This window comes from Balaenoptera musculus, chromosome 3 (assembly GCF_009873245.2).
Source record: "Balaenoptera musculus isolate JJ_BM4_2016_0621 chromosome 3, mBalMus1.pri.v3, whole genome shotgun sequence".
In the NCBI taxonomy this organism is placed as follows: Eukaryota; Metazoa; Chordata; class Mammalia; order Artiodactyla; family Balaenopteridae; genus Balaenoptera; species Balaenoptera musculus.
Genome location: NC_045787.1, coordinates 96909245 through 96934197, shown reverse-complemented (window position 1 = coordinate 96934197; position 24953 = coordinate 96909245). Strand labels below are relative to the sequence as shown.

General features: G+C 36.4%; 1 protein-coding gene across 5 annotated transcripts in view; it reads right to left on the bottom strand.

The window, feature by feature from the left end:
- DMXL1 (Dmx like 1) overlaps positions 1–14123 on the bottom strand; it is a 131490-nt gene extending 117367 nt beyond the window's left edge. For all 5 annotated transcript variants that reach the window (XM_036845520.1, XM_036845521.1, XM_036845522.1 and 2 more), the window contains exons 1-2: positions 13988–14123; positions 659–784 (exon numbers count right to left, since the gene is read on the bottom strand). In XM_036845520.1, the coding sequence (XP_036701415.1) occupies positions 659–784; positions 13988–14074 (213 nt within the window). In that variant the 5' untranslated portion in view covers positions 14075–14123. The remainder of the gene's footprint in view (positions 1–658; positions 785–13987) is intronic.
- Positions 14124–24953: the final 10830 nt, after the last annotated feature.

The following is a 24953-nucleotide window of genomic DNA, read 5'->3' as shown; positions in this document are numbered from 1 at the left end:
GTAAGTTATAACTCTCCCAACTCTGGTACTATATAGAACTGTATTTAACCTGATGTTAAATCATACGCACTGTTTCTTTTGTTTTTGTTGCTTTTTTACTTTCAAGGTAACTTTATACTTTCCATGTGTAAACAGAAATTCAAATTAAATTTTTCATTTTTCTTATAGACTTGGAATAAATTATTTAAAAAATTATACAATTTATGTTCATTTTTGTACAAAGTTTATCTAGAAGTTAAAAGGAGATAACTACCTGTTTACAGACAAAAAAGGACTGTAACAATAATTTCTTTTCAGGGTTTATTTCTAAATAGACTGAAGTTTATTGTCATTCCTTTCCCTCAATCCAATCAATTTTTAAATAAGTAAGCTTTACACCTATTCTACAGGTAATAAATATTACATTTGTTTGTCAATTCATGGAGAAAACTATGATATATTTCAAGATTATACGAGAACAGAATTCCTGACAATCTCTAATATACATCTGAGTCAGGAATTTTGTTCTCTAGAGTGCATCTTTGAGAGCCAAAGAAATCTGTAGCTACATTGTCTTGGAAACACAGCAAGGCTCTAATTCAACAGGAAATAGATACTTCAGAGACTATACTGACAAAAACCATATTCAAAACAAATCTCATATCACAAGATTACAAACCTTGCCTTGTTGCATTGAACAATCTACACATCCTACTTGAATATTTCCATGTTTAGCTCCTGGGATTATTTGCAGTCTTTCAAAATCACTTCCCAGTATAACAATGTCACATCCAGATGCATAAGCCTAAAAACAAACAAAAAAAAGAACAAAGTAAAATAAAAATGATAAAATTGTCAAGAAAATATCATGTGGAACACTGGCGTTAAATATTATGTTTTAACAGACTAATTTTAAATATTTTAAAAAATCTTTATTATTTGAGAATATTCCCCTTACCTCCCATACATAGTCCCATCAGTCAGTCCTTTCTGCAAAATATATACCAATTCCTTTCACTTTTTCCATCTCCACTGAATGCTACTGCCCTTATCTAAACTACCATAATCTCTCTCCTGCATTACTGTTTATACTCTGACTGCTTCCATTCTTGCTTCCCTCTAATTCCTTTCCACACACAGACAAGAGTGATCTTTTAAAAATGTTTATTACACCAAGTAATTTTCCCTTCAAAAGTTTCCTCATTGCACTTGGAATAAAATCTCAACTTCTTACCAATGTCAATGCCCTAAATGATTGTCCTAATTCCCCAAATCCATCTCAAGCTACTCTTTCATCCCCTCAATTGGCTCCTGCCCTTACATTGCCCTTCTTTCTGTTTCTTGGGCATAACAATCTTTTTCCACCTCAAGGTGGTTTACCTTCCTTCTATCTGCCTGGTCTTTGTCTAACAAGCTTCTTTTCAACATTCATGTCTCAGTTCCTGAATATACTCATATTGATCAATATTCTTCCCCCCTCCCCTAATTACTTTCCATCACACTACTCTTTTTCTTCTTCATAGCAAATACCACGATTTGTAAATATCTTGCTTGTTATCCATTTCCATTACTATAAGTTAAGGTCCAAGACGAAAAGGTAGGGTTCAAGTTTATCTTGTTCTCTGCTCTTAGATCACAGGAGTTTCTTCCATTTAAGAGTACGTGGCTGTCATCCTAGAATTTACATGCAGCATAATTCTGAAAATAAAATATCTATCACAAACTGTTTTCCAACCTAAGTTCTTAAAATTTTAGTAATTCTTTACTTTCTAATCACTTTTGCACATATACATACACCTTACTTAATGTAAAAAATATTATACTTAATATATACTTCATGACCGTAATTCCTACCAAAGCCAAAATGGTTCTGTACAAGCTACCAAAAAATATTAGAAAAGGGACTTGAAAGAACATACAAATAAATCTGCTCACATTACCAACAAGAAAATGAGGCCTAAATTGGCCAACAACTTCTTAGTGGCAGCGTGAGCTTGAGAACTCTGATCTCTTGATTTTTGATCTAGTGCTATTTTGATGGCAGAACAGGAACTTCCCTAGTTAAGCATGCTTGTCTGGAATTTTCCTAAAAGGAATTAGGGGAAATCAAGTCTATTTCTACTAGTGCCACACAGTGGAAAAAATTGGCTCAGTAAACAAACAAAAAACCTCATGATGGTCTGCTCACCTAGGTGTAAATATCCACAATAGGATCATAAGGCTTGTCACAAGACTAACAGCCAGAATAAATTCCAAAAACTAATTTATGAAAAATTTCATTAACAATACTCTAAAATACCTTAATATTTTAGAAACTGATTTTCTCCTGAATATTAAATTTTGATAAAATACTGATTGTCACTGTTTACCAAAATACTGTATTAAATTTGGAATTTACAATTTAGATTTCCTCCTCACTAAACAAAATTTTCTCAGTTTCCATTAACTAGAATATATATATATATTTTTTAAAATGTGTTCATAACTTTGCCTTCTTTTTGTTTACCTGCAATTATCTATCTACTTACAGATATTGTGTTGCACCTATTTTTGTCAATCAGGACTCTAAGTTTTCCTGAATTACGTCTACATGAATCCTGAAGTACCTCACAAAATTACTGTTTAATTCAACAAGTATTAAACATTTATAAACTTGATAAATGCAAAGTTACCTCAGAAATAAACATCTAGCCCTATAGAAAGATGCCAACTTATAATACAAATAAACCTTGATCATTCAAAGACTTATCCAGTTCTGGATTACCCTTGTTCTTTTGCTGCTGCTATCATACTATCACTGCCTGTCAGTTAATTTTTCCTTAGTGACGGTACTAGAAGGTGCAAAGCTATCTATCCCTAGTTTTGGTAAACTTTAAATTGAATAAAAATTATTGATCTTCATCTGGAATATCTCTCTCATTCAGTCCTCACTTTCTTCTTTCAGAGTTATAACTAATGGATGGCAATAAACTGGTAAATGGGAAAAAAAAAAAGAATATAACCAACTGCAGTTCACACTTCATCAGTTGACTATTATCCTTGGGGCTTATAATAAAAAAACCTCCTGGTTTTCTTGACTACAGAACTTCAATTTTTATAGTTTATTTGACTGTATAATTAATTAAATATAAAATGCATTAAAGACTGAAACTATATTTGTGTTTTGTTCCATTTCTTAACCATTTTCAAGAATGTGTAAACATCTCCTTAAAACTCCTGCTGTGCACAGAATACTGGCTGAATAAACTGTGGTACACAGCCACGATGGGAGTATTAAACAGCTATAAAAAGAATGAGGAAGAAATCTATGAACTGACTTGGAGTGATTTCTAGGGGAGATTATAAAGTGAAAAAAAAAAAAAAAAGGAGAAAAGAGCATATATGGCAATTTTTTGTGTGTAAGGAACAAGGAAAATAAAACACATGTACCTGGCTCGCTACAAAAAGGAACAAAGAGAGAATAAAACTAGGGAAAAATGAAGTTGGATACTTACAAAGGGGGAGAAGATGGAGTGCAAGCAAAGAATAACACTTCTGAGTATAACTTTTTATATACTTACGACTTCTTTTTAAATTGAAGTATAATTGACCTACAGCACTCTGTTAGTTCCAGGTGCACAACACCGTGATTCTACATTTCCATACATTATAAAGTGATCATCATTAAGTCTAGTTAGCATGTGTCACCATACAAAGGTATTACAGTATTATTGACTATATTCCCCATGCTGTACATTTAATGCCCATGACTCATTTATTTTGTAACTGGAAGTTTCTATTTCTTAATCTCCCTTACCTATTTCACTCATCCCTCCCACCTCCCCCTTCCCTCCCCTCTGGCAACCACGTTTGTCCTCTGTATCTTTGAGTCTGTTACTGTTCTGCTGTTTGTTCATTTGTTTTGTTTTTTAGATTCCACATATAAGTGAAATCATACGGTATTTGTCTTTGTCTGACTTACTTCACTTAGCATAATACCCTCCAGGTCCACACATATTGTCACAAATGGCAAGATTTCATTCTTTTTTTTATGGCTGAGTAATATTCTACTGTATGTGTATACATGTATACACACACACACACACACACACACACACACCTTTATCCATTCATCTACCAGTGGACACTAGTTATGACTTTTGAAACACGTTAACATCATACATATTCAAAAAACTGATGTAAATCAATCAGAATGGGAGGGGAGGTGAAACAAAGGAACTAAGTACATTTCAAACAAATACTACATCTACACTGAAAAAAAGAAGGCAGGCAGGAACTAAGTAACTTATGAACACAGAATTTGACTATATATTTGCAGCCTTGGAGAGTGAGAAGGAAAAAACTAGTCTTCCTCCCGTGGTTCTCCTTTGCTCTCACATTATTACCACATTCACAACACTTCTGACAACAGATGTGTGGGGGTTTTAACCACACCAAGCAAGCAATTCTGTGACACCAACTGAGTATCCTACAATTTAACTCAGTCCTGATACTATCTACCTGGAGATAGCATCAGATCCCACAAGTTAAAGGCTCAGCCTTAACTGAGACTGCCCTCCACTTCAGATGCTAATCACAAGTAGTAGGTCCTCAGATTACCCACAACTTCTGTCCCAGTCAAAGGTTCCCATGACCTCTTCCCCCTTGGATTTATTTGCCACAACAGTGCGAAGAACTCAGGGAAACACTTATGTTTACCAGTGTGATAAAGGATACAGATAAACAGCCAGAAAAAGAGATGGGGGCGGGGAGGGGGGCACTTTTTTGTGCTTTCCTCTATCTTTCATTCACTGTAGTCATCTGAGCCTATTTGTTGTTTTTGACAGGGCCAAATGCTAAGTGCTTTTCACTGGTATCTCATTTAATCCTCACAACAAATCCCGTGAGATATTTACTATAATCAATCGACTTTACTGATAAGGAAAGTCAACTTAGATTGAGTAATTGGCTCAAGTCTCAGAGCTAGTATGAGACACAAATGAGACTGAAAGCAAGTTATAACTAATGGGAAAGAACATGCTCTTACTCCTTCTGCTGTGCTGCCATACAATGCCTTATAAATAAACATGATGTGAATTTAATAATTGTCCCCTAATTTCTTCCTATAATTAAAAATGACTTCTTTGGATGTAAAGCAACCAGAATTCCCATAACTGCTGATACGAATGTAAAATAAAATGGTACCACTACTTTGGAAAGCTAAACACAGGCACACTCAATGATCCAGCAATTCTACCTCTAAGTTTATACCCAACAGAAATGTGTCTATATGTACACTAAGAGACATGTACAAGAACATTCACAGTTATTCATAAAAGCTCCAAAGTAGAACCAACTCAAACATATAATAGAATGCATAAATAAACTGTAGTATATGTATTTTAAATGGATAGCCATCAAGGACCTACTGTATAGCACAGGGAACTGCTCAATATTCTGTAACAACCTAATTGGGAAAACAACTTGAAAAAGAATAGATACTTATAACTGATCACTTTGTTGTACACCTGAAACTAACACAACATTGCTAATCAACTGTTCTCCAATGTAAAATAAAAAGTTTAAAAAAAACCTGCAGTATAATCATACAATGGAATACTATAAAGCAATGGTTCTCAAACTCTCTGGTTTCAGTAATCCTTTGTACACTTAAGAAAATACTGAGGATAACCACCCTAGCTTCCCCCTCCCGAAGAGCTTCAGTTTGTGTGGGTTATCACTATCAATATTTACTTTTAGAAAACTGAGAAAATATAATACACTAATTGATAAGGTAATCAAAACTTCCCAACAAATAAAAGCCCAGGACCAGTTGGCTTTACCAGTGAATTCTACCCAACATTTAAAGAATAATTAACACCAATCCTTCTCAAACCCTTCCAAAAAACTGAAGAGGCCATTTAACAAGGCCAACATTACCATGATACCAAAGCTACACAAGGCACTATAAGAAAATAAAATTACAGGCCAATTTCCCTGATGAATATAGATGCAAAAATCTTCAACAAAATACTAGTAAACTGATTTCAAGAGCATATTAAAAAGATCTTACACCATAATCAAGTGGGATTTACCCCTGGGATGCAAGGATGGTTCCATAAAGGCCATATATGACAAGCTTATAGCTAATATACTCAATGATAAAAAGCTAAAAGCTTTCCTCTAAGATCAGGAAAAAGACAAGGATGCACACACTCCCACCGATTCTATTCAACATAATATTGGAAGTCCTAGCCAGAGCAACTAGGCAAGAAAAAGAAATAAAAGGCATTCAAATCACAAAGGAAGATGTAAAATTGTCTGTTTGCAGAAGACAAGATATTACATATAGAAACCCTAAAGACTCCACCAAAAAAACTGTTAGAACTAATAAATGAACTCAGCAAAATTGCAGAATACAAAATCAACATACAAAAATCAACTGCATTTCTATATGCTAACAATAAACTATTCAAAAAAGAAATTAAGAAAATCCAATTTACAACAGCATCAAAAGAATAAAATACTTAAGAATAAATGTAACCAAGGTGAAAAGTCTTGTACACAGAAAACTATAAGACATTGATTAAAGAAACTGACAACACAAATAAATGAAAAGACATCTTCTGTTCTTGGACTGGAAGAATTAATATTGTTGAAATGTCCATACTACACAAAACCATCTATAGAGTCAATGTAATCTCTATCAAAATTCCAGCGGCATTTGTCACATAGGGAAAAAAAAAAATCCTAAAATTCACATGGAACCACAGAAGACCCCAAATAGCCAAAGCAAGCTTAAGGAAAAACTAAGCTGGAACCATCACATTTCCTTATTTCAAACTATGTTCCAAAGCTATAAAAATCAAAACAGTATGGTATTGGCATAAAAACAGACACATAGGTCAAAGGAACAGAATCATGAGCCCAGACATAACCTACACATATATGGTCAACTAATCTTTGACAAAGCTGCCAAGAATATACAACAGAGAAAAGATAGTTTCTTCAATAAATTGATGCTGGGAAAACTGTACATCCACATACAAAAGAATAAAATTGGACCCTTGCCTTACATCACACACAGAAATCAACTCAAAAATGGATTAAAAACTTAAATCTAAAACCTGAAACCACAAAACTCCTAAGAAAACATAGGGAAAAAGGCCCTTGACAATTAGTGATGATTTTTTGCACACCAAAAACACAAGCAACAAAAGCAGTAATAAATAAGTAAGACTACATTAAACTGAAAAGCTTCTGCACAGCAAAAGAAACCACCAACAAAATGAAAAGGCAACTTAAAAATGGGAGAAAATATTTGCAAACCTTATCTGATAAAAAATTAATATCTAAAATATATAAGGAACTCATATAACTCAATACCAGAAATGAACAATCCAATTAAAAATGGGCAGAAGACACAGAAATTTTTCCAAAGAAGACGTACAAATGGCCAACAGGTACATGAAAAGATGTTCAACATCACTACTCATCATCAGGGAAATGCCAATCAAAACTGGATGAGATATCACTTCATACCCATTAGGATGCTATCAACAAAAAGATAAAAGATAAGTGTTGGTGAAGATGTGAAGAAAGGGAATCTTTGTGCACTCTTGGTGTGAATGTAGATTGGCACAGCCACTGTAAAAAACAGTATGGAAGAGTCCTGAAATAATTAAAAGCAGAACTACCATATATTCCACCAATCCAACTTCTAGGATTATATCCAAAGATGATGAAATCACTGTAAGAGATATCTGTACTCCCATATTCATTTCAGCATTGCTCACAATAGCCAAGATATGGAAACAACCTAAGTGTCCATCAGTGAATGAATGGATAAAGAAAATATGTTTTACACACACACACACAAACACAAAAGAATATTATTCAGTCATAAAAAAGAAGAAAATTCTGCCACTTGTGACAACCTTGTGGGCATTACGCTAAGTCAGACAAAGAAAGACAAATAATGTGCATATGTATTCCAGTTATATGTGGAATCTAAAAACATTGTACTAATAGAAACATTGTACTAACAGAATAGAATGGTGGTTGCCAGGGGCTATGGATGGGGGAAATGGAAGATGTTGGTCAAAGGATACAAACTTTCAGTTATAAGATGAATAAGTTCCAGGGATCTAAAGTACGCCATGGTGACTATAGTTAACAATACTGTATTGTACAGTTGCAAGCTGCTATTAGAATAAAGCTTTAATGTTCTCATCATAACAACAAAATGGTAATTATGTGAGTTAAAGGATATGTTAACTAACCTTATTGTGGTAAAGATTTCACACTATATATGTGTATCATATCATCACATTGCACACCTTAAACTTACACAATGTTCATGTAAACTGTATGTCAATAAAGCTTGGGGGGAAAAAATAGAGAGATGAATCTGTACAGAAAATCCAAACTGGATATCATGCAAAAATCACTTGAAACAGACATATCTTCTTATGGATATTTTTAATAGATTATTAAAATTAATTCAATCTCTAGAGTTTATACAACATGATGAGTTAATAAGCATGGAAGTACACCAAACCAAACCAGGAAAACAAACTTTAATTCAAAATGGGCTCTGCACCCAAAGTTCATAGCAGCACTATTTACAACAGCCAAGACATGGAAGCAACCTAAGTGTCCATCAACAGATGAATGGATAAAGAAGATGTGGTACATATATACAATGGAATATTACTCAGACATAAAAAAGAATGAAATATTGCCATTTGCAGTGACATGAATGGACCTAGAGAATATCATACTAAGTGAAGTCACAGAGAGAAAGACAAATATTGTATATTACTTATATGTATAATCTAAAAAATAATACAAATGAATCCATATATAAAACAGAAACAGACTCACAGACATAGAAAACAAGCTTATGGTTACCAAAGGGAAAAGGGAGGGGGGCAAGTGATAAATTAGGAGTATGGAATTAACAGATACAAACTACTATACATAAAACAGATAAGCAACAAGATTTACTGTATAATACAGGGAACAATATTCTTGTAATAACCTATAATAGAAAATAATCATATATATGTACGTGTGTATATATACACACACACACACACACACACACCTACACACACATATCTCCAAATCACTTTGCTGGACACCTGAAACCAACACAGTATTATGAATTAACTGTACTTCAATTTTAAAAGTCAATCAATGTAATTCACACATAAACAAAATAAAGAAGAAAAAATAAATAAAATGGGCTGTGTGTGATTTTTAAATAATCTATCTTTACTAAATTCTTAAATAAAAATAACCCATCTACCTGGTTTTAAATAAAAACCTAAGATGTAATACTATACATAACATTCTAAACCAAAATCTAAAACTAGTTTTATAGATTTTTTCCAAAATAAATTGTTCTGAAAAATTCATTTCAAGGTACCCTATTATTATCAAAACAATAAGAACAGCACTGGTTTATCAAATAAATTGCCACGCTACCTAAGCCTCAAAATTAATATGTATATATTGTAATTGGTACACTAGCTGCTTCTGTCAAAAGATCTGTAACCAGGATAACCTATTACTAAGCAATGAAAATTAAATTGAGAAATGAAAATCCTTTTATTAGGCATACGTAATATTGGGTTTACTAACTTTGAGACTAAACAAGGTGCAAAGAAAGAACTGAGTTCATATGTGTGCTTTCAAGCATACAACTGAAACATGATTTTTAACTTTAAATTTGGCAGACAACCTTCTCGAATATTCAAAAATTACTCAAGGCTGCAACAGTCAGCATTCTAATTTGGAAATCCTGTGATTTCTGTACAACACTTAGATTTCCTGTTTTCACTGTTTTGTTTTAACCAACCACACCAGGTAAATATCCCAAAGAATTTCTTCCTGGTATACTTCCTGGTTAAATGAGTTATGTTTGGCATGTTGTAATTAACATTATTCTCATTTTTTTAAACACAACATTAAGAATTCATATTACTTCAATAATTTTAAAGGTACCTTAATACTATTTAAAACATAAAATTTTAAAATAGGCTAAATATTTAAAAAGAAGTCCAATTTGTACTCGTAATTGCATATGAGCACCACAAAAATCATTCTCTTTCTCCAGATACAAACAGTATCAAACTTTCCCCTCCTGTATCTCTCCATCCACAAACATTAACATGCTTCTCCAAAACAAGAACCTCCTATAAAGGTTTCCCTACAGTAAACAAAACAAAAAGTTAAACTAAAGGATGCTTACTATTACAGAAAGGAGAATGCTAATTCAGCCTCCATTTCTCTACCAACACCCAGATAGCTGCAGTTAGTCTTTTGACTTCTAATCTGGGTCCCCTTGGCTGGGAACACAGAGTTGTCTAATACAAAAGGGAGTCTGGAGTTATTACATGTTTGTTATCCCTCGTATAGCAAAGGCATTTAAATTCCAAACTAGAGACAGCAAGTCCTAAATATTAACATAATCTGTCTCTTGGAAATTATCTCCCTTTCCATTTCAGTAAAAACATAATTTCAACACTAAGTATGGATAATCTATTGTATATTAAAGCACGTCACTAGCATGCACAGAAATATTAGAAAATCCAGATTCTAACTAACTATGCCTGTTTTTAACTTATTGTCTTTTACAAATAAAATTTTTATTCTAAAAACAAAAGTTGTCAACAGATCAGAACCAGGTTGCTCATATACTTTCACTCTAAAGACAGTATGAAATTAACAAGGGAAAAGGAGTGAGAGAAAAATTCATGTAAATAAAGAAAAATTAAAGAATTTTTGCTTCGGATATCTGAAATCTCTCCTGGTTACTCACCTGATATTTATGGCAAAATGTGTAATAAATGACTTTGGAAAAAATTTTTTAAACTTTAATTGAAGTATTTTACTTGGACTCAAATCTAAATTATTAAAAATATTTTTTAAAAAACACCATTTTTAATTATATAGCAATAAGGCTTCTTTATCAATTAGTCATCAATTCAACCAGTATTTATCAAGCACTTTTTATGTGCTATGCATCATAATGAGTTTAGCCTTTATAATAACTGACATTTTTAAGGGTTTTACAGGTACTAAGCAATGAACTTATTAGCACTTTTTCATGTAACAACCCTATGAATAAGTTCTTCTTTAGCCCCACTTTACAGATAAGAAAAAAGAAATTCAAAGAATGTAAAAGAACTTGCCCACGGATACATAACTAACTATAGAAGGACTAGGTTGGAAATCAAATTCAGGTAATGACTCTACTATTAGGTGACACCAGTACTTCAATCACTGTTCCAGGCACTCACAATGAAACTGTGGAAGACATACACAAGGCAAGACAGGTCACTAATATAATGAAAGCGCAAATAAAGTGCTTTGAAAGTATAAGAGAAAAGGTCACTGCCTACTAGAAGCTTTCTTATTAAGAGAAAAGTCAAAATTGTTTGATGCCAGTTTAAGTAGTAAAAAAGTATCTAATACTTACTTACTATTATTACTAATGTGATTAAAACGTAATTTTGCATAATTTGCATAATTTGCACTAATCACTTACTAATATTAACTATATTAATTTCATATTTTAAAATCAAGAATCCATGAGAAATGGCACTCAATTTCATTTCAATTTAAAACCTGTCAGACTGTATTCAGAAAACAGGATCTCATCTCTTGTAGTCTTTCAAAACAAGAACAAATAAGTTATCTGCAAACATGCAAAGAGATGAATTACTAATGTAAAGTCTGTCTTTAGAGAAGGCATAATGTAACAGGAGAAACAAAGTAATTCTTCAAGTGGGCCTGCAAGAGGAAGATTTCACGTCCCTAGCTCAAGTAAAACTGGAAGTTGGAGAGAGTTTTTTAGTCTGCACATACCATCTACCATTAATGTTTGTTCTCTTTCTATGAAAAGAAAAAGAAGCCAAAATCAAAAGAGGTTAAAAACAAAATTCAAGGAGTAAACAACAGATTTTACATTTTAACAAAGATAGTAATTTCAAGAGAAATAAATTTAAGATGTATATAGTGTCCAGTAGACTGAGGGCAAGAAACTTGGCTTATAATGGAACTATCAATTTAATGTTAGAGAGTCAGGTATGGATTAGCTGCAAAGGAAAAAAGATGATTGTTAATAAACTACCAACAAAATTAGAGAGACCTGGGATCTCTTTATACTAAATAACAACAAAATGTTTATTTTTACCTTATTTACTGGACTGATTCCTGAGATCTGGAAGAAATCTGCAGTAGGCTTGGTGGGAGATGATTAAAGCCTGGTCTATGGAAACAGACTAAAATTCAGCAGAACTGTGCAACAAGCTACATGATGGCGTAGGATAGTCTTATCTTTGGCACATTAACTCATCTCTCCTTTAAAATAACAGAAGCATTCACCAAGATTTTATGTACACTTAGAAGGGTCATCTAGGTGTATAAATAGGCCAACATATTGTATATGCTTTGAAGTTCACACCACAGCTTACATAGATTCTGAATGCCTTCTCAGAAAAAGTTGTTAGAATTTACATTGGAGGAAGCACTCATATAATTTTAGGCGATGGCAGAGAATGTAATGTTATCATCCTATAATCTCCCACTAGCAAAATCTTCTTAGGATGATCTTTATTTTCTAAACAGCAAGAGCAGTGAGCAATGTTCAACTGCGGGGAGACTATGGTTGCCCACTGAGACCCTCAGAGTTCACTCTCCTCTTGAGCACTGAGGCGAGGTCAACTTTTAGAATTAGAATCTCTAAAACTGCTAGTGTCAAGTGCAAGTTAAGGTGTGTATGAGTCACTCTACAGGGGAGGTACAGACTCTATCAGAAAGCAAAGTACTTGGTTGGCAGAGATCTAAAAGCACAATTCAGGTAATAAATGCCTATACCATGTTAAATAATAACTACTTTTTTTTCCTATTATTTATTCCGACTGATAAAGACGACAAAAAAAGTCAAAATCGGATGAGAAGAAAACCTGGGGCATCTATTAAGGTGTTTATTTTGTTTCACTTTTTTATGCAAAATTACGTTTTAATCACAACCAAGAGATAGCCATTCAAGTTGTAGCAAAAATCATGAGCACTATACATATATTCAGATATAGGCTATCATGTGCAATACTGACTTATAGCTTGAAATTATTATAAAAACTATACTTAATTCTTTAAAAAAAACCCGCTATGGTTAAGGCAGAAAATGTCAATATACTGGAAAGGGGCAGAAGTTTGGGGCCCTCTTCCTTTCACTATCTGGGGAAAACAAATGAAAAACAAGACACTTCCATTTAAACTTTAACCTGGAATTACCACTACACACCAAAGAGGAGTTTTCCTAAGAAACAGTAATGCAACTTTTAGTAGTTAATGTGAACAATCTAAAATAAATATAAGCCTCCCAGGACTACTAAACTGTTACATATGGAATTAAAAGGATGGCAGGAGTGAACCATTTACGAAAAACAGTTTTTTCTTTCCAAAGTTATTCCCAGTGAATTTAAAGAAAAATAAACGAAAAGCACTGTTTTCACTACATTTTTACTCAGCGCTAGTTGTTGACAGCTACCTGTTTTTAAGACACCCACTCTTTTTAACTACAAAGACACTTGACCTAAACTTAGAGGAAGAAATAAAACCAATCCCAACTATTCCTTAACTTGACAATTAGAGCCTATGGAGTGGGGCAATAAAAAGCCCCCACACACATTACACACCAACGATTCTAGGATAAACGACTTTAGTAAACCTCCCCAGCCCGAGGACGTCAGATTAAAAACTTTAAAAATCCTACAAAACATTCTAACTTCCGAGTTTAGCCTCTGTACATTAAGTAACTCAATGACCGAAGCATTATTGCCTCCTTCGTTCTCAAAGGCCAGGTCCGCCGGCCCTAAAGAGCTGGGACCTCCGTAGCGGACGCCCCGCGAGGGCGACGAGGCTTTCTTGGCCTCTGCCCGTCACTCTGGGCCGAGCCCGGCTGACTCAGGGACGCCGACTCGCCACGGGCGACGCGGGAGCCTCCCTCACTCACCGTGAAGCGCTGGTCGCCGACGCTGCCCACAGAGAAGCAGTGGTCGCCGGGGTTCACAGCCCCAGTCAGCACCTGGTGCAGGTTCATGTCGGCGCCTTAATCCAGCAACGGATATCGCGTCCGGCTCATGCCCGGGGTCAGCGGACGCTTCCCTCCCTCTTTCCCTCACGGGCGGCGGCCACTCTTGAGAGGAGACGGCGGCAGCGACAGGCGCCAGGAGCGAGAGCCGCTCAGCTGCGGCCCGCAGCTCATCCCGAGCCCACGCGGGCGAGGCCCGGAGGGGGCGGACCGGCGAGCGGGCGGAGCGCCGCGCTCGTCCGCGCACCTGTCACAACCCGCGCGGGCCCAGGTGAAACTCGGGGTCGACCCAGCGGCCGCGACCCCGGGCCGACTCACCGGCCAGGAGGGACACGCCGTCCACAACACTTTCTCTGGGTTCTGGGTGGCTGGCCCGGACCGAACCCAAGTGGCGCAAGCAGCACTCGCTCGTCCTCCCCACCCCTGACCTGGCTCTTCCCTGCTCCGGTGCCTGCCACCCCCACTGGCCTCGGCGGCTCTCTACGCGTCGCTAGGTCCCTTTGGCGGAAATATCGCGAGAGTCTCGCGGCGAAAAGGAACACTGCGGTAAAGGATTTACTTTTTTACCACAGTGTACAGAACGGCAAGTGGAAAACGCCTCTTCGAGTGAGATGTTGGCCAATCCAGAGATCCAGTCCACCTAAGGCTCCGCCCAGTGCTGAGGGCAGACCAATCTCTTTGAGGCTTGTGAGGGATGGTGTGCGTTTGAATGTTGAACGTAAGGAACCTAGTAAAAACATAAAGAGCCTTGGAAGAGGTAAGGGTTGTCAAATTATGCTTTAGGTTAGGGCTTAATCTGACTGTTGGGCCAGAAAGCTTAAAAGGGAGAAGTGTATTATAAACGCAGTTGCGGTGTCTTCGGTCCTGGTAGAGACTACAAGTCCCAACAAGCACCGCTCCCCTAGGCGGCCCGCGAATACTCCAAGTGAATGTGAACCCTGCAGTGTCTCTGTCCCCGCGCAATGGTTACCCTGGCTGGACGCGCGTTTCCAGTTCGCTAAAAAGGAAAATTTTGAAAGGTTTAAACAGTTGACAAGTACTAAAATGAAGTGTTTTCACCAATGTTTAACTTAACATTCGTTTTGAAGTAGTGCTGATAACAGTACTGCACCAGCCCTGCGTTGAGCTGTTTTGGAAAAACCTAAGAATTCCAGAATGTTTAGTGTCACAGTCTCAACTGTGAGATTCAACTCTCATTGTATTTTAACACAAGTTTTGTATTATTATTGATAAACATCTGTTTATGTCTCCTCCCAGGTACCCTCTTAGGGACAAACTGTCCTGTATCCCAAGTGTCTAGCGCAGTGCCCTTTCCAACCTAGATGTTCAGAAAATGTTAAGAGTGAATGTAAATAGGAACTCCCCACCAAAAAAAAAAGTAGTTTTTAAAAAAAATTGCTGAACTGATTTTGATTTTATACCCTTGTGGTAAAAAACAAAAAACAGAAAACAAAACAAACAACCCCCCAAAAAGTTCACACTATTACTTGGATAGGAGGAGTACTGGTAATTTTATTTCCTTTTGCTTTCCCTAAGTTTTTTGCAGTGTACATATACTTCGCTTAGCAATAAAAAAAAGTTACTTAAAAAATAAGTTTAAGAAAAGAATCTAAAAATTAGTGGATATATGTATATGTATAACAGATACACCTTGCTGTACAGCAGAAGCTAATGCAACATTGTAAATCAACTATAATAAAAGCTTTTTAAAAAATAAATTTAAGAGCCATCTCCCTTTTTTTAATTTGAAAGATATAAATGAATTCCATTATTTATCCTAGTCTCCTCATAAAAATGAGGGATTTAAAACTTAACTTGTCTTTAAAAAAAAAACTATTCTATTGAGGTCTAACATACTTACAGTTAAATTTGTATTTTAATTATTAATTCAGATTTTATTTTAAATGACTTTAAGTTAATTTTATATTTTAGATCTTAAATCAAGATTTTTCTATATTCCACATAAATTCTGTATATAGCCCAAAGTTTAACATGTTTACTCATTCTATTCTACCTATCTTTTGGTTTTGAAGGGCATACTGTATAGCAGAATAAAAGAAACTAAGGGACCTAGTAGTTGGAAAATCTGAGATCTACTCCTGATCTGTCATTTGCTGTGTGACCATGGAAAATGTCTCGTAAACTTTGCTTTCCTCATCTGTAAAATTAACAAGTTTAACCTGATTATCAACAACATTTTGCTCGGCATTTTTATTCCTGATAAACATCTGTTAGTTTTTATTAAATTCCTTCATCCTTGAAATAAACAGAGTTTGACTCCTGGCCTAATCAATCATTTAGACAAGTTGCTTAATCTCTTTGTGCTTTACTTTCCTTATCTATAAAGTGGGGATAGTAATAGACTTTCTTCATACAATTATGAAGATTAAATGAGCACAGTGTTTAGCACATAGTCAGAATTCAATAGGTGTTAGCTACTTATTATTATTAAATTAAATCTAACCTTTTGACATATTCTTTCTAAAGTTTTCCATATAGTGTCAAACTTCAGTCCAAATCAAATTTTCCAGTGATGTTTGAGACGCCACAAATGTTCTGAGGCCATCCCAGTCTGTATCCAAAACTATGGGACTACAATACAACAACTAATGAGAAGTGAGGACATTCCTTTTACTCTTATTCAGAAAAAAATGCCCATTCAACAACCTATCTTTGATGTTTAGCAGATGAACTGTTTCAATGAAACAACTAAATCCTTCTACTATATCTATTCCACTACAACTACGGCCTGCTGTCTGGTTTTATATAGTCCTTGAGCTGAGAATGTTTTTTACATTTTTAAATGGTTGAAAAAAATCAATAGAAGAAAAATATCTCATGATACATGAAAATTATATGAAATTCCCATGTCCATTAGTAAAATTTATTGGAACACAGCAATGCATAGGCATTTAGATATTGTCTATGGCTGCTTTCAGACTACAACTGCAGAGTTGAGTAGTTTCAGCAGAGACTATATATCCTGCAAAGCAAAATATTTACTGTTTGGCCCATTAGAGAAAAAGTTTGCCGACCCCTAATGTATAGGAAGGATCCTCTACTGCTCTATGATCTATGAAATAGCTTTTGCTGTGCAGACTGGTTGTTGTACTGCATGACCACTCAGCTTAATTAGTGAAACATTTCATGTTGATGATTACACAAGCATCTTTAAATACATCTATTGTATCCCTGATTCCCCAATACTTATCATAGCACAGAGTAGATCCTCACTAATAGTTGAACCCTGAATATAGACAGGACCTGACTTACATATATATAAAAAGAGTCCCTGAAGAACTACCTTGGAGAAGTGGCCATAGACAATCCCTTTACTTTCAAACTGCTGTTCTTCATAGATCACCCTGTAATGTCACTCACCTCCCCTTAATAAGGTTCTATTCAATCCTAAATCCAGTCCTGACTTCTTATGCAACTTGAGCATAACTCTGACCTTGTAGCAAAATTAGTAAGATAAGGAAATGGAAGAGATGGAGGTAAATTACGCCTTTCATCCTCCCTTCCCTGTCCCCTCTGCCCAAAGGCCACAAGTCCACCTCCTAACACAAAAAGTCCAGGGGAATTCTTGAATCTAACTACTCCCTGAACTGGGATGGAATTTTGTCATTCTGTCCTTTGAATGCTCAAAGGCTACGTGCCTTTGTGGTTTTTCCCTTTAGTTTCTTTCATTCTTTTTTTCCCTGTAGTTTCTTTAGTTTTATTCTTCAGCTTTATTTCTAAGAAATAAAAGAGGAAGGATGGCTCTGAAAAAGGAAGTCTTTTTTTAAATAAAATTTTGCCTTATTTTGCCTTATTGCTAGCAGCAAAATCTCTTAGAAAACCAAAGTACTGTGGGTTTGGGGACTGGCAGGACAAAGAGATACGCTCTCTTCGTGCTGGTCTTAAAGGGAAAGGGGACTTTTATCAGACTTGAGGGGTGGTTACACTGTAAAGAAAAGCAAACAGGCTAAACTCTGAGATTTTTTTGGGGGGGGGGGAGGAGGAGCATATAGGAAGTCAGCTCAGATGGAGAAGTAATCATGCCTCTTTCTCACTAGCTTATATACTGACATCCCTGTCATTACCCTCCTCCCTGCCATCATAAACTCATTAATATAAATCCCTTTCCTCCTAGGGCTTGTGCCAAGGGACCCACCAAGAGGGGCTTCCATCCCCACAGCCAACACCCAATAGATGAGGGAGGTCAGAAGAAAAGAGTTCCTAATCCTATAACAAAGGCTGAATCAGGGGGACTATGTTGCTGGAATTTCACGTAAGCATTCTGAACTCCTTATCTCACAAAAATAATGAGGGTCTCTGTGCATCTAAGATATTGATTGCCCCAGAAACCTGCCTGTATTGCCAACAGCAACCTTACTATAGAAAAATCCATCAGGAATATTATAGGTTAAATAGATATTTGAACAATGATATAGGACCCTAGCCATTATTTATAGTACTGTTACTATAAAAAAATTAATTCCAATGCCTCTAATATTTGAAGATTGCCATTAAATACTATTGGCTCACCCTCACTTGCTCAACTGGAGGGTTTTCCACCCATAAACAATTAAAGGGCAATTATTTATAAAAGCTAGTGTTTATTAAACACCTGCTCTGCACTGTAATAGGTATTTTATTTATCTCATTTAAATCTCAACAACCCTCTAAGGGTAATATCTCTGTTTTACAAATGAAGAAACCTAAACTCAAAGAAATGAAATAACTTGCCCAAGGTCATATTGCCACCCAAAGATTTGAACTCAGATCCCTTGGGCTGCAAAGGCCCTTTACGTGTTCTCCAAAGCCCCCCTGAATCCCAAAGCGAATTCAGTCAGGGCCTACTATTTACTCCCTAGCTGGCAAGATGAGAAGATACAGGACTTCTTTAAGTTGAGTCTTCAGTGATCAGCTGGTAAAAAGAACCATCTTCCCAAAACAGTTTTCTCCTCCTCCCTCAAGATGGAAGGAAAGCTCACCTCCTTACCTTGACCCACGCCCAGACTATAAAGGGCAGCTTTTATTAAATGGTAAAATAAACATCTCCAACCAGAAAACTCCCTGATACACAGACAGTTATAGGTATTCACTTGGTTAAAGGCAAATACTTCTTGGAATGTTTTGGAACTACCAATAAGTCACATACATCAGATTGTGGGTCTTCTAACACCTACTGGAGTTTTCATTAAGGGGGAAGCAGAAGTCAAGAGATGTAATTTTGAAAGGCAAAGGAGAGGCCATGTGGAAGACAGCAGCAGGCAGTTTTGTTTAGCCGGGAGCAACTTGAGAGCATTGGGCTCTGGTACAGTAATGAAGTGGAGGGATTATTCTAATCAAAATCCCAGCAAGTTATTCTGTGGATATTGACAAATTGACTCTAAATTTTTATGGGAGGCAAAATACCCAGAATAGCCAAAACAGTATTGAAGGAGAAAAACAAAGCTGAAGGACTGATGCTATCTGATTTCAAGACTTACTGTACAGCTACAGTAATCAAGACAGTGTGGTTTTGGGGAAAGAATAGACAAATAGATCACTGGAACAGAACAGAGAATGCAGAAATAGACCCTGATCTATAGTCAACTGATCTTTGACAAAGGAGCAAAGGCAATGCAATGGAGCAAAGATGGTGCTGGAAAAACTGGACAACTATGTGCAAAAAAATTAGTCTAGACACAGACCTTACACCCTCCACAAAATCTAACTCAAAATGGATCACAGACCCAAAATTAAAACACAAAACTATAAAACTCCTAGCAGATAACATAGGAGAAACTTAGGTGACCTTTGGATTGATGACGACTTCTTAGATACAATACCAAAGGCATGATCCATGAAAGAAACAATGGATAAGCTGAATTTCAGTAAAATAAAAAAACTTCTGGTCTGTGAAAGACAATGTCAGAAGAATGAGAAGACAAATCACAGACTGGGAAAAAAATATTTGCAAAAGATACTTCTAATAAACAATTGTTATCACAAATACACAAAGAACTCTTAAAACTCAACAATAAGGGCTTCCCTGGTGGCGCCGTGGTTGAGAATCTGCCTGCCAATGCAGGGGACACGGGTTCGAGCCCTGGTCTGGGAAGATCCCACATGCCGCGGAGGAACTAGGCCCATGAGCCACAATTACTGAGCCTGCGCGTCTGGAACCTGTGCTCCACACGAGAGAGGCCGTGATAGTGAGAGGCCCACGCACCGCAATGAAGAGTGGCCCCCACTTGCCGCAATTAGAGAAAGCCCTCGCACAGAAACGAAGACCCAACACAGCCATAAATAAATAAATAAAAAATTAAAAATTTAAAAAAAAAAAAAGAATATCCTTTAAAAAAAAAAAACAACTCAACAATAAGAAAACGAACAGCCTGATTGAAAAATGGGCCAAAGACCTTAAGAGACACCTCACCAAAGAAGATATATAGATGTCAAATAAGCATATGAAAAATGCTTCACATCATATGTCATGAGGGAATGCAGAATAAAACAATAATGAGATACTACTACATATCTATTAAAATGGCCAAAATCTGGAACACTGGCAACAGCAAATACTGTAGAGGATGTGGAGCAACAGGAACTCTCATGCATTGCTGCTGAGAACACAAAATTGTACGGTCACATTGGAAGATAGTTTGGCAGTTTCTTACAAAACTAAATGTACTCTTACCATACGATCCAGCAATCATGCCCCTCAGAATTTACCCAAAGGAGTTAAAAACTATTTCCACACAAAAACCTGCACACAGATGTTTATAACAGCTTTGTTTACACTTGCTGAAACTTAGAAGTAAACTGTCTTTCAGTAGGTTAGCAGGTAAATAAACTGTGGTACATCAAGACTATGGAATATCATTCAGTGCTGAAAAGAAATGAGCTGTTAAACCATGATGAGTCATGGAGGAACCTTATATGCATATTATTAAGTGAAAGAAGTCAACCTGAAAAGGCTGCATACTGTATGATTTCCAACCATATGACGTTCTGAAAGAAACAAAACTATGGAGACAGTAAAGAGATGAGTCATTACCAGGGATTGGCGGTAAGGGATGACTAGATGGAGCACGGAGGCTTTTTAAAAGTGTGTTGAAAATACTCTGTACTGTCAAAATGGGTACATGTCATTCTACATTTGTCCGAACCATGAATTTTGGTGATTATGCGGTGTCAGTGTAGGTTCATCAGTTGTAACAAATGTACCGCTCTGGTTAGGGATGTTGATAATGAGGAGGCTATGCATGTGTGAGGCCAGGGGTATTTGGGAAATGTCTGCTTCTTCCTCTTAATTTTGTTGTGAACCTAAAACTTCTCTAAAAAAAACTGTCTTAAAAAAAAAAAAAGAAGGGGGACTATGATTTGGTAAATGATCAGAGTCTACCACTTCCTCCTAGCCGAAACAGTAAGACGAGATAGGGAGGTAAATCAATGAACAGAAACTTGGGGAATGTTTCTCAAACATGGGAAGGAATAATTACAAAAGACATATATTCTGAAAGCAAAGAAAACAGAAGATGTGTGCAGGGGGAAAAAGGTTTTTTACCCAATTAGATTATAAAAAAAGCTTATCAGAGCTATGCTTGTCCTCACTCATGTATGTATTATAGAATAACTGATGAGGCAGGACACAAAATTTTCCAATAAAAGAAACTGCCAGCCTCTTTTCTGCCTAGGACAACATAGCAAGTACCCTTGAAGCAATCTATGTCTAGGTGAGAGTCACTTGAGTGGCTCCTTTAATTGTGCAATATAAGCTGAGGCTAATTCTGCATGAAGATGGAGGAGTGAAGTTGAGTCACACACTCTGTCCACCAATATGTAATTAACACTCTCTCTATAAATGATACATATATATTTATTTATATATATATAAATTATATATATAAATAAAAGTATATATAAATGTATATTATTTTTTATTTATTTATTTATTTTTGGCTGCGTTGGATCTTCATTGCTGCACATGGGCTTTCTCTAGTTGCAGCAAGCGGGGGCTACTGTTCGTTGCAGTGCATGGGCTTCTCATTGAGGTGGCTTCTCCCGTTGCAGAGCATGGGCTCTAGGAGCACGGGCTTCAGTAGTTGTGGCACATGGGCTCAGTAGTTGTGGCTCGCAGGCTCTACAGTGCAGGCTCAGCAGTTGTTGCGCACAGTCTTAGTTGCTCCGGGCATGCGGGCTCTTCCTGGATCAGGGCTCGAACCCGTGTCCCCTGCATTGGCAGGAGGATTCCTAACCACTGCGCCACCAGGGAAGTCCCAATATATAATATTATTTTTTTTTTTACCAGCAAAATTTTTTTAGTAACAGCTACGTTAGGAAAGGAACAGAGATAAACCAGAAAAAGTTACAGCCAATATACAAGTGGAAGATTTTGCTGAAGCTTAGTGTGGCTCTACTCGTATTTACCAGAAGCAATCCTTGAAAGTTAAAATCAAATCATTAGAATTCTCACAAATAATCCCAAATTTAGAGAGAAGTGGACTGAGAGTATATCCTTATTTTTTTCCTCTTCTACCTAGGGAAGTGGAAATAGCTGTTATATAGGGATGCATGAAAAGAGCAATGAACAACCATAACCTGGGCTGCCTCTCATTGGTCAACACTTAGGCTCCAGGGCCCTACACTGAACTGGGGAAATGGCAGTGGGACTTCCCATGAAAATGGGATAATGAGCCTGGCAAGTATCAGAGAGTATATTAAAAGGAGATTACATAAATCTACAAAATTCCATCAGAGTACATGCTATTAACCTCTAGGCTATACTGCTCATTTTAGGTTCCCTGGCCACAGTGACTGACTCAGGGATGGACCCCTGGGTCAATCAGAACCCTTCTCTGGGATTTTTCTGCTGTAGCTAGCAGGGAACGGTTACATTTTTGAAAGAAAGGACCACCATCTCTGAACATAGAGTGATGTCTGAGTGTTTTAGGAAAGAACAAAGAGAGAAAAGTAAAGTTCATTTTTGATTGGGAATAAGAGGATGTCATGACAATCTCACTTGAACCCTTGGTCCAGTCCTGTGTAGTGCCCATCTTACCCAATTATGTAAGACCAAAATCTTCCCCACCTGCTTCCCCCACCCCCTTAAATTAGTTTGAGTTTTAATCCTGTTTCTGTCACTTTGGATCACAAGGCTAATACATGGTAACTTATAGTCCAACCAGCACGAGAGTTCCAATTTTCCTGAATCTTTGGGAAATATTAGCATGTGAAGTAGCAGAGGGAACAGCATTAAATATGGGAGAAAGGCAAGAATACCATTCCTGAAAGGTGCTTTATACATAATTCAACATAACTTGGTTCAATTCCTGCCTGTAGGATTTTAGAAAATAAAAGTATAGACACCAGGTAGAAAATTAATTCCACAGAAAACGTATAATAGAGCTCTGAGCAAGTAAAAGAAAACAGAGTTGAAAAATGAATAAATTACTTATTCTGACTTTACCTGCTGATTTTTCCTTTCCATACAACAGAGGAAAGAAAAAGAGAACCTTTTTAAGAGGGAAATTCAGTAAGCAGCTTTCTTAAAAAAACTCTTTTCTGTAGCTGAAATTGCTAGGAATTCAGATGGCCACAATTTTCCTGTGTTCTAGAAGTACATTGCCATATGCTCAGTGCAGAAGCTTTTGATTATAGTTTCTGGATCAAAAGCATCCACAGAGAGAGTTCCAGGTTGTAAACAGTGCTTCAATTAAAGCACATCTATCTGAACCAATAACGGATTTTTAGAAAATAGGACTTTTTTCTTTCTGAATCTTAAGAGCCAGAGGTAGATAAAAGAACTGCCCTTGTGCTATACATGAAAAGGTCACTTTAACAGTATTTATTTCTGAAAAAAAAAATCCTCAAGTTTGTGATTTTCAAAAATGAAATTTAAAAATATATAGGATGTTACTTTTTACCTGTTTCTAAATTTCTCTCGTTGATAATGATGTATGGCGTCTAACATGGTACAGTTGTTTGCTTAATATTCTTCCTAGAAAGTTTTTATCTTGGAAAAGAAGGGAGATAAGATTTTGAAAGTTTCTCATAGAAGAGTAGGAATGGAGACAGGCTGCTCATTGACAGCATTAGATGACTGGCGTTTTACTAATGTGTGAAAAATAAGGAGACTATAGCAGGACAAGCCATTTTGGGTAGGCAAGACTAAGACTAACTTCAGTGTTTGAATTTGAAGTAATCATGGGACATCCATGGTGGAAGATAGTTGGAGAAATGGGATTGGAGCTCAGGAATGATTACAGAGCTAGTAATATAAAACCAAGAAAGAGACATTAAAAGTATCAGGAGTTGACCCTCAGGAAGAAAGGTGGTTTCTAAGGAGAGAGAGTGAAGAAAGCAAGGAATGAAGAACCAAAAACTAAAGCTTGGTGACTACCCAATAGTAGTAATCAGGGGTCAGCTCCTCTAATGTAGTCAGGCGGATGGGAGAGGCATCGAGGAAACATAGCAGGGACTTTAAGAAGCATGTTGCTTGAAAAAAAAAAAGTATGCTTCTCAGATTGTGAAAATAATTAAAGTCCAAGAAGAGAGCATTGGCATTGGATTTAGGATTTTAGATCACTGGTGACCTCCTAAATGCATAAAAAGGACATAAGGAGGCACCAACTGGCAGCAATATCTATAAATCGTCTTTTTTCTTTGTACTTACTCATTGTCCTTTTCTCAAGGCAGGTACTGAAAGGAAAGCTATGAAGAAAATTACAAGGCTTGGAAGAATTAGCCCACCATGAGGGACTCAGTCCTTCAGCCAAGCCTTGAATCTGACTTGGACACTGAGAGCTCTTGAATAGATGAAGACAGTATCTACTTTTTTTTCCTTGCCTTCCTTCCTTTTTCTTTTTTCTTTCCTTCCTTCTTTCCTTCCCCCCATACTTCTTTTTAAAATCTT